Genomic DNA, 11,151 nt, shown 5'->3' with positions numbered 1-11,151 from the left:
GGTGGTGGTGGTGGTGGTGGGGGCAGGGGAATAGGGGGGAGGTTGAGGATTGTGTATATAATGTATTTGAAACTATTTTAGTTAAAAAAAAATAGAAAAACTGTGCAAAATAGGCAGGAAAAGAGACTTTCCAAAAGTGTTTTTCTCGTACTCTGCCATCATAATTACTTCAAAGTTTTCCACAGAAACAAATGCTGGGGATAAATGGCTTTCTTTCTCTAGTCTCTAAAGTAATTTTGAGAAATTCCAGACTGATGGAGTTCTGCTATGATTGGAAAGGCCCCAAGGCACTGGTTTTTCAACTAAAATTTTCTCTAACGGTAATTTTGGTGGGTCCCCTCAACTGCAGAAAATTTAGGCCTGGCTTGGTTCTTCTTTTGCAAAAAGACTTTTGAGTGGTGAAGTTCTGACAGATTTAACTTTAGAGTGCTTGTCTCACAGTTTGCCCAAAGCATGCATATGCTTATAACAGGGAGCCTGACAAGAAAAGACAGAGATCATCTTTTCATGCTATGCAGCCTTCACCTACTGCCCTTTATTGCTTTCCCTTTGCACTTAAGATTGTACACAGGAAGAGGCAGAAAGTCATGCATGTGGGGAAATCTACTTTATACCAGCCCTTCCTCCACCTGGTGTAGAGGTACAGAGGAGGCAGGAGGGTTTTTAGAGCAACCTCCAGAGAGCAAGGAATAGCCAGTTGAGCTAGCAGAGCTGTGACTTCTGAAAAGTTATGTTACCTGTGCTGAAGATTTAGTTCTCTTAACCCAACTGTGAGGGGTAGTAGGGGAAACAGGAATCTAGGGAACAGCAGGCAAGTATCAATGAATCACGTTGTTGAACTAGATAATGGAGTGTTTGCTAGTCTAGACTAGTGTTTTCCTATTAACTAAAACAGGTATTTGTTATATACAGCAGTCATGTAGTACGTGCGGTGCTATTAAGGTCATTTAAGACAATGATTTTCTTTGTGACATAACCTTTTTCTTAGTAGCACATTGACACATTTAGGGAAGCAGGATCACGTTATGAGACTTCTGACCACTTTCTGTGCCAAACCCAGCACAATTTTATTTATTTATTTACGTATTTTGCATTTGTTAGGGTCACAAAGGGGCTAAAGGAGAAATTGGTGAACCAGGAAGACAAGGACACAAGGTAAGGAAAATGAGTATTTAGTAGGTAAATTGTGATTAGGAGGTAGTGATCATTTTCATTATAAGGAACGATAAAGCATGATATTTTACTCTTTTTTTTCAAATAATGATTGAGAAGTTCTCAGTAGATGCATTAATATTCTGACTAAGCACAATATTCTAAAGTTTTCAATTACAAAAAAAAGAAAGCACCAGATATTGTAATTAATTTATTTTATTTAAAAAAATGTTTTGCTATCCTTTCTTTCTTTTTCAAATTGCACTCAGCTTTTCCCCTTGATGTTTGTGATAGTTAAGCATTATTCAGCTAGTTGTTCCACTCCACCAAACAAAATTTTATGACATTTGTAAAATTTCATGACAAGTGTTGCTGAGACTGGCAAACAGAGAAGTTGGTAATTGGCTTACAGCTTCTTGTCTCAAGTTCTGAAATAATTTATCTGCTTATTTCTGACTTCATTTCAGTATTACTCAGATTTTAAGTAAGCTGGTGGTTAGTGATAATTTATGTTATTCACTGAATAGAAACATGGAATCCACAGCACAACTTGTATTGCGACTGGCACACCCTGTAGAAAAACCAAGGCTAAAATTTAAAGCAAACTGTTTGCCCTTTTCTCATCCACTAGGGTGAGTCACCTTTATGTTTTCAAGAATTTGACTTACTGCATAATAGAATTTTTATCATTGTAAATTTTATAATATTTCACAAAGTCAAATTGTTCTAACTAATGTGGCTCCTCTAGACTTTGTTGAGTATGTCCTTCCTACACCTTTATTGGCTAGTGGTGGAAGATTAGTCTTTTGCTTTGGAAGTCAAGAGCTGGAGAGGCAATTTATCAATGTCTTCAGGCATTTATATCCTTGGGCTCCTTAGCTAAATTAACTCTGTTGAATAACCTCAAATAATCGGTATAAATAGGCCAGTTTTCAGTACCCTATTACAGTTTGGACATTTATTTTAAGTCTTTTAGTCCTTAGGCTGTGAATAGTTAAGGCATTTTATTTATCTGGAATATAACAGCTGGGTTTCTGATGTCAAATTGGAGAAAATAGAAAAAATAATGAGTACTGTGAAAATTTCTCTGCATGCTCATTCCTCCATTCAAAATTTGTAATTTTAAAAATTCAACAAATATTTATTAAGTACCTGCTATGTGCCAGGATATATTCTAAGTGCCAGGAGCACAAAAATGAAAAAAATATGTCCATTCACAGGGGACTGTCTAAATTAAGTATGATATATCTACATATACAGTATTAGATAACCACAAAAAAGGTGTGTAAGAATATTAAATTATATCAAAAGATATTCATCAAGTAATATGCGTAGTAAAGCAGAGATCATAGACTTCTGTTATTTTTGATGCTCTGCATACCTTCCTCCCTCTTTTGGTGAACATTTCCTGTGGTGAACTTTCACTTTCTCACTCCAGGGGATTTGGAGATGGAGCTGTCTATCAGGTGTCTGTCTATTATGCTAGTATTTTAGACATCTGTACAAGTTAGTTATATGGACTGTCAAGTTTTGTTTGGTCTCCAGCGGGATACCTGCAATGTTTTTCAGTGCGCCCGGTAATTGGCTAAAATTTTCACTGGAAATTGTTAAAAATAATTTTAATTTATTTCACATTTTTGTGTTACTTGAAACTTTAAATGGTGTCTTTGAAAACTGATGTAAGAGGATAAAACAATAGCTCTTTGAAGAATGAACCTTGAAAAGGTTAAAAGGTGGATGAACTTAAACTAAAACCAGAATGATAGAGTCTAGAGGCCTGAAGCTTGCATTTGGATTCACAGTTTAGCCTTAAATTTACTCTGCAAATTAGTTAATAAAGATTTAAAAAGTTGTTTATGAATATAGAAGTGAATAGTGAAATGTCAATAATGAAAATGTGGCATTGTCAACATTATACAGCAGATCAATATTCATTCAAAAATCTCTCAATGAAACTACAATAAATTTGTACTCCGAAATTTGTTTGTGATTATTGATTACTTGTGTGCTTTTCATCTGCATATGAAATATTTAATTCAAATACATTACTCCAAGTATTTATGGGAAGTACCTGAAACAGGAAAAATTGCAGTGGACATATCAATCACTGTTTTTTTCAAGCTAGTTTTATAGTTTTGTAGGGAAATACAAGTAACATTCAGTTATACACTTGTTACGATTATCCACTCCACGAACTAGCTAATTCACTGGCTTTTCCATTGGAATTGCCTCTTCCCACTGTCAATCATAAGTTCTAATGGAATGTAATCTGAATATAATTATGAGACTAAAGCTAATATATAATAAGACACTCGTAATTCATTTACAAGTCAAGTATAAATGATTTAGGTATAACTTAGTCATTTGCATTATATGCTTAAATGTTCTGTATTAATACTCCTGTTAAATTTTCTGTATTTCTTTTTTTGTGTGTGAAAATCTCTAAATATAAAGTATAGTATGTAGATTAAAAAAATGGGTGAATAAAACATATAATAAAGAAATAATACAAATGAATTTTAGTCTAATATTCTGTATATAATATTAAAAATGAAGAATTTTTCTCGTTATTAACTTCAAAATTTAAGATATCTATTACCACAGAACATGTATATCTATTATAAAAAAGTGAAACCCTTGTCAGAGAGAAAATAGCTTCCTTTCAGAGTCCGTAAAGTAATCTTTCTGTAAGAGATAAGAGTTGAACTCCTTTTTGAAATATTCTAACATTTTGAAGTATATCAGAGAATACAAAACTAATATAAAAGTTAAAAAAATAACTAGTTAGAAAATATAATGGAGGAAAATCCCACTGGCAATAGCAACCAAGTAGTGAAAGTACTTTAGAACAAAATTAAGAAATTTTTAGGACTAATATGAAGAAAAGAACAAAATTTACTCATGGAAATATAACTAGTTAGAAAATATAATGGAGGAAAATCCCACTGGCAATAGCAACCAAGTAGTGAAAATACTTTAGAACAAAATTAAGAAATTTTTAGGACTAATATGAAGAAAAGAACAAAATTTACTCATGGAAATAAAAAAAAAAAGAAAAAGATTTGACTAAATAGGGAGATAAACTGAGTGACAAGATAGAAAGTTTCAATAATATAAAGATTCAAATTCTTGCCATATAAATCTATCAATTTAATGCAGTCCTAACATAAAGCAAGTAGTATTTTTGCGAAGATCAGCCGAGTTATCCTAAAGTTCATCTAGGAGAGTAAACATTTAGGAAATCTGAAAAATAAAAGTAATCATAAATGAAAAATAAAGGTAAGGGAATTCTCCCTACCTGATATTAAAATATACAACATTAAAAAAATTTTTTTTATTGAATCAAAATTGATTATACATATTTTGGGGGTTCAACATTGAGATATGTTGATCAAATCAATATTACTAGCATACAAATTGTTACAATTGTAATTATTCTTTATGCCCCTTGTCCAATTTCTCCCCATCCCCTTCTCTCTCCCCCCCCTCCCTCTAATTACCCTAGATTTCTTCTCTCCTTCTGAAAGAATAATGGTTGCTCTGTTGATTTGTTGCCTAGATGATCTGTCCAATGCTGAGAGGTGTGATCAGGTCACCCAATATTATCATATAGCAGATGCTTCTTCTGTCACTCTGAAATGAGCTTTCTGGAGAGGACATCCTCTTCTTTTCTTTATCTCTGCTGGTGACTCTCCTTGTGTCAATGCACTCCAGTTGTTGGTGGACCATCTGTGTGGTGGTTGTGGTGTCTAGCTGCTTTCACAGCAGACATGGTTATTGTGATGGCTGTGGTGGGCCACCCACATGGAGGTGATGTTTTTGGCATGCTAATTGGTGCTAGCAGTGTTTGTGATTGTGGGGTGTGTCTGGTCCCTGGCTGCATACCTCAGATCCCTGGGTGGGTCCCAAGGTGCTGGTGCAGTGTGCCTGGTTGTGGGAGGGGGGGTCTGGTCCCCGGCTCCATCCCTAGGGTACCCAGGCAGGCCCAAAGGCACTGGTGATGTGTGCCTGGTTGTGGGAGGGGGTCCAGTCCCCAGCTCCATGACTTGGGTCACCAGGCAGGCCCCAAGGTGCTGGCACGGTGTGCCTGGTTGTGGGAGGGGGCACAGTCCCCTTCTCCATGCCTCGGGTCCCCAGGTGGGCCCCAAGGTGCTGGCATGGTGTGCCTGGATATGGGAGTGGGGTCTGGTCCCTGGCTCCAAGCCTCCAGTTCCCAGGCAGACCCTAAGGTGCTGGTGCTGTGCCTGGGCCAGAACTAATTTTTTGTTCTTTACTTACTTCTAAAATGGGGGAACTTCTTGTGGGAACCATTACTTGAGCTGTGTTTTTGTGCTAATTTGCTGCTTTGCTGTTGTTTCCCTAGGGAAGGCTTTTTGTGCAGCTCAGGGTTTAATGGTTGACCTTATAGGTACTTCTGGCTCTCTAGATACTCAGTGGATCTGGGTTGTGTAGAAACTCTGATCTGGGCCTGAGTTTTTTCATCAAACTGCACTCCATGCAATTCTGCATTCCCAGCCAGTCTCCTCTGAGTGGTCCTTTGCTGATTGGGGGCAGATCAGCTGTCCTTGCTGTGTCCTAGTGTTCTCCTGGTGGGCCTGTCTCCCCCACCACCCGTGCTCCAAACACTTCCCACTGGATGGGCCCTGCCCTTGGGATGACTCACTGGCCTCTGAATGGCTCCCTTTTTTCAGTTGTTCTGGCTCCTCACTCCTATGTGTGTCCATGGGAACCCTATTAGTGGTCTTGATGTCTTGGGGGCCACCAAGGCCCTTTTCTCCCCTGCCACTTCCAAGTAACTCCATCTGAAGGGCACAGCTGTGGCTTCTTCTGGCTCCTGCTCCATGCACTCATCAGCTTGAGCCTTAAAACGGCCATGGCACAAAACTCTCAGAGCAGTTTTTTGTTTCTCTCATTATGGTTTCTCCCACTTTCATGAACTCTGTAGGTCTCTCCTCCTCTTCCCCTGAGCTCCAGCGGCTGCAGCTTGGCTCATGTTACATTTTTATAGTTGTAAATTGGTTGATTTGTGGGAGAGAGTGACACTGTGGACTGTCTATTCCACCATCTTGACCGGAACTCTCCAAATATATTATAACATTTTAATAATTAAAATGGTGTGGTAATGGCAACAGTATACAGCTGGTCAATAGACCAGAAAAGAAGTCTAGAGCCAAATATACTCAATAATTTAGTATATATTAAAGATTAATTTTCCAACCTGTGTGGAGAGAATCCATTACTCAACAAATGATAATGAAACAGGTGGTTAATTATTAGGAAAAAAGAAAAAGATTTCTACCTTATATTTTATATCCAAATAAATTATTGATAATTAAATATTTTTATGTAAGAAATTACAAAATTACTAGTATAAGTGGAAAAGGCTCTTCTATGAGTGGCATCAAAGGAAAGACTGATTTATATTAAAAAATTGTATATTATATAAAATTATAATAAGAAAAGCTAAAATAGAAATTATGATTAAAAATATTGTAGCTTAGGGAAAAGTTTGCATAGTATGATCACATTTTCATAATAATACATCCCTTCCCCAGGCACACACTTTGAACATGAGCATTTACTGTTTCTCCCTTTCTTTCTCTCTTTTTCTCTGTCTCACTGTCTCTCTCTTTAGAAAAACTTTGACAGGGTAGCATCTAAATGTTACTGGTGTTTATAGTAGAATGGTGGAATTTGGGTGACATTAATTTATTTGCATACTTCTCTATTTTTTGAATGTTCAACGATTAATATGGATTACTCATATAAAATAATTTAAGGAAGTAGAATAATTGCAGAGAATGCTAAATGAATTTAAAACACCGAGTTAGACCAAGCCTATTCTTATGTTCATTTGCTAGGATAACATTTGGTATGCTTTTCTCTGTTGTTTTTAGGGTGAAGAAGGTGACCAGGGAGAACTGGGAGAAGTTGGAGCTCAAGGACCTCCAGTAAAGTATTTTTAAAAAAATATTTAACCAGGATATGCAAATTTTATTTTTTTTCATGACTCTTAGAATATTTTCTGTTTAGCATTTGGTTGAATAGAATTATATTAATGTTGTGTTCTCTATTTTATCACCAAGCCAGCACTGGGAAATAACTACTTTTTCAAAATAGGAGAGGGTCTTCATTGTACATTCAAGCACTTTCTAAGCAGAAAAATTCTACCTATAATTACATACATTTGTTTACTGGTGTCAACCTAAATAACGAACAGGGAAAAGGCTCTATAAAAGAAAATGATGTTTATTTGGGAATAGGATATTGTAATGGGAATATGTGTGCCATAGTAAACTATATGTATATTCAGGAAGGTAAAGGAAGACAAAAGTTTTTAAAGAAAAAATGATGGAGGCTTACATAACTCTTTTGAGATAACTATCGTTGGTTACAAGAATTAATAACAAGGGTAATGCTGGTCTGAGGTTGGACAGGCTATGGCTGGGCAGATGTCCTCGCAGATGTACTTTTTTGTGTGTGTGAAGTTAGAATGGACTTTGTGCAAGATTACATTTTTTGCAGAATATAAACATAATATATAATATATATTATGTTCTGTAGTACTATTGTGTGTGTCTTGGTTCATTTTCTTTTGCTATAACTGAATACCTGAGACTGGGTAATTTACAAGGAAAATAAATTTATTTATTTCAGTTCTGGAGTCTGAAAAGTCCAGGGTCAAGGTGAAGGCCTTCTTGCTGGTGGGGACTCTCTGGAGAGTCCCAAGGTGGTGCAAGGGATCACATGGGGAGAGGGCAAGAGCAAGCATGTCAGCTTAGGTCTCTCTTTCTCTTCTTATAAAGCCACCAGTCTCATCATGGGGACTCCACCCTGATGATTTTATCTAATCCTAATTAAATTCCAAAGGCCCTGCCTTCAATCGACATATTAGCAATCCTTGAAAAATTCATGAAAAGATTCTTATTATCTTTTAATTCCATTTTTCCATGAACTTTTTGAAGTACCCTTGTATGAATTTGGGGATTAAGTTTCCAACACATGAAATTTAGGGGATACATTTAAACCATAGCAATGTGACATAATGAGAAAATTTTGTGTACCCCCAATGCAGTAGGTATATATATCATCCACTGGATTTATGAAGCTTATTCCAGTTTTAATAACTATAATTAAAACATTACAAATTGGTCACATCATGTTTTTTAATAGAAACTTGAATCCTTGTGCTTTGGCAGATTGTTGCAATAATATGCACAGTTAGGTAGTTTGGGCACCAGCATTCTTCAACTTCAAGTATTTGTTAAATCAGAATTTGTATTACTTTTGTACTGTATTACAGTGGAATTGTTATACTTTTTTCTTGTCAAAATGAGTAATAACTGTTATGGAAATAATAACTGCAGAATATTCGTTGAACACTGCAGCTAGCCAAGACATAGACTATGTAAAAGATACACTCAGGTACTATTCCCAGAAACTAAAGAATTAGGGAAGACAAACTCAGGGCCACCCTTCACCTGCTCTGCTCTTCTGCACATAACTGGCCTTTTAAAAAGGGCCCAGGGAGTTGTGCAGATTAGTATTTACCTAGAGCTTAAGTGAATTCAATCTAAAGGAAATGAATCAGAGAATCTGGAAGAAATGGTCTCTGCTTTTGAGCCACATGAAAACTTTAAGGGAATTTGAGGAAGAATTCAGGGTGTTTGTCCTGGAACTTTGCCTTCCCTGAGCCTTCTCTCTGATGGGAGACAATAAAGAGCTGGACCATTTTGCGGTTGGGGATAGTGATAAATAGTGTGAGAGATTTGAGGAAGAATTCAGGGTGTTTGTCCTGGAACTTTGCCTTCCCTGAGCCTTCTCTCTGACGGGAGACAATAAAGAGCTAGACCATTTTGCGGTTGGGGATAGTGATAAATAGTGTGAGAAACGTGATGTTTTTTGATCTGATGAAAATTTGGTAGGGATTTAAAGTTTTTATTTTTTTAAGCCATTCCCAAAGATCCTCAGAAAAGGATTTTGCAAACAACATTCTAAAGAGTGTTTTTATGGATTAAGGATCTATGGTGGGTGCTACATGGCTCCAGTGGTCCACTGGGAGATATCATTAGTGCTTGCTGACTGTCTGGTGTTTGAAAGTAGGTATGCCAAAAGGTTTCTGTAGAATTCACAGATTTTCACTTATTAAATATACATGCACAAATATAAAGTAATTCACAGATTTTTAAAGGCTATGCTTCTTGACATGTTTATACAAAGGCCTGTACTTCAAAATATTCACCTCAAGAGACTGTACATGGCATTCTCATGTCACTGCTATTGACCCAAATATTTTTTGAATTCTTATTGTAGAATTACCTTCAGAGTCAATAAATGAACTGCATAACCAAGAGAAGCTTTAATCTGATATGGCCACATCTCACTTCTTATCCCAAGTGGGTATCCTAAGCTGGATCATCCTGCACATTTGAATTTCACATCATTCCTGACTGATTTTCTCCAAGGGAGAAGATGTTGGAAGTGACTGGCCTAGATCTGCTTTATCTTAACCCAATGTGAACAATCAGCAAGCTGTCTAGAAGTAGCTAACCCACTTTCCTAATGGAGTGTGCACTCACAGCTGCTCCCAAGGGAGTACGAAGCTCACTCTTTATGGGATCCATTTCTGGAGCCCTCCTGCTGTGGGGGCCAGCGTTCGAGAATAGCAACATTTCAGTATTAAGAGGGATCCCAGAAATCACACTCATTCCCTCAATTTTAGGATTAACCACTCCTGTGTCTGAGATGGGGTGAGATGGGTTCCAATTGCCCTAAGTGAGAATTCAGAATGACTTTTATCATAGGAAAGTTATAATGAACAGTGACTACAAATGGTTAATGGAAACTCCAGCTCCATTTCTAGGTCATAAGCTTTTGTGGGCTAGCCTGGGAACCTACTGCTTTTGATAGCGTACATTGGTGGGGGATTATTTTAAGGTTATTAATTTAATTATTTGAAGATTTAATATCATGTAGCATGTAACCAAGTTACAAACCGTGAAGAGGTAGGAGTGGCAGTGTAAGTTCTGTATATGAGTTAAAAGAAAAGTCAAATACATTGTCATAATTCTTCTAATGCCTATGACATTTACTTTTTTGTCATTGGTAATTGTGATAACTTCAGGTTTGTGTAAGTCCTCAGAATTTTATAAAATGGCTTTATTTTATAAAATAAAATCAAGAAAATGAAATTCTTCATTGGAAGAATTCTTAAATTTTAAAATTTAAAATAAAAGTCTTTGTTGGAAGGATTCTTGGACTTTTCTTTCTGAACTAGAAAAGTTTGTCTATATAATGTCACTATTTTTTAGTGTTACCTTTGGATAACATTCTTTTCCTGGATCAGCTTTTGTGATGTTTGCTTCAACAAAAATAATTCACTTTCCTTTTTTATATTTCCAGGGAGCTCAAGGTTTGAGAGGCATCACCGGCATAGTTGGGGACAAAGGGGAAAAAGTAAGATGGTGAATGACATAATATCAAAACGTATTAAATATTTAAATTTTTGGCGATTTAAAAATAACTTCTCTTCATCAGCAGGACTTTTTTTTTTTTTGTCCTTTTTTGTGACCAGTAAGGGGATCGCAACCCTTGGCTTGGTGTCACCCGCACCGCACTCAGCCAGTGAGCGCATCAGCCATCCCTATATAGGATCCGAACCCGCAGCGAGAGCGCCACTGCACTCCCAGCGCCGCACTCTCCTGAGTGTGCCATGGGGTCAGCCCCGTCAGCAGGACTTTTCATGTGATGTTTTGTAGATGTTTAGTTAGGTTCTCACATGTCTGTTGTAAGTACAGAGGATAGAAATGAGCAACTCGCACGATACTTGTCATGTATTCTATATTTTAAATTATCTTGGGTAAATTGCAGTAAGCAAGGTTGTTATATTTTATCTGTCGTTATCAGTAGTTAACACCAATAACACTGACACAGTGCTCCTGCTTAAGCAAGGCAAAGACAGGGCAGGGAGAATCGAGAGAAGACAAGGATACCCCCCGA

At 36.8% G+C, this 11,151-nt stretch overlaps 1 protein-coding gene across 2 annotated transcripts in view; it reads left to right on the top strand.

Annotated features, from left to right (window-relative positions):
* The window catches only part of COL9A1 (collagen, type IX, alpha 1), a 100,343-nt gene that overhangs the window by 41,625 nt on the left and 47,567 nt on the right, over positions 1-11,151 (top strand). For both annotated transcript variants that reach the window (XM_008582986.1, XM_008582987.1), the window contains 3 exons: positions 1,102-1,155; positions 7,050-7,103; positions 10,555-10,608. In XM_008582986.1, the coding sequence (XP_008581208.1) occupies positions 1,102-1,155; positions 7,050-7,103; positions 10,555-10,608 (162 nt within the window). The remainder of the gene's footprint in view (positions 1-1,101; positions 1,156-7,049; positions 7,104-10,554; positions 10,609-11,151) is intronic.

The sequence above is a fragment of the Galeopterus variegatus genome, unplaced genomic scaffold, assembly GCF_000696425.1.
Source record: "Galeopterus variegatus unplaced genomic scaffold, G_variegatus-3.0.2 Scaffold2786, whole genome shotgun sequence".
Classification (NCBI taxonomy): domain Eukaryota; kingdom Metazoa; phylum Chordata; class Mammalia; order Dermoptera; family Cynocephalidae; genus Galeopterus; species Galeopterus variegatus.
The sequence above is the reverse complement of the archived record's forward strand: the minus strand, read 5'-3'. Positions and strand labels throughout refer to the sequence as shown.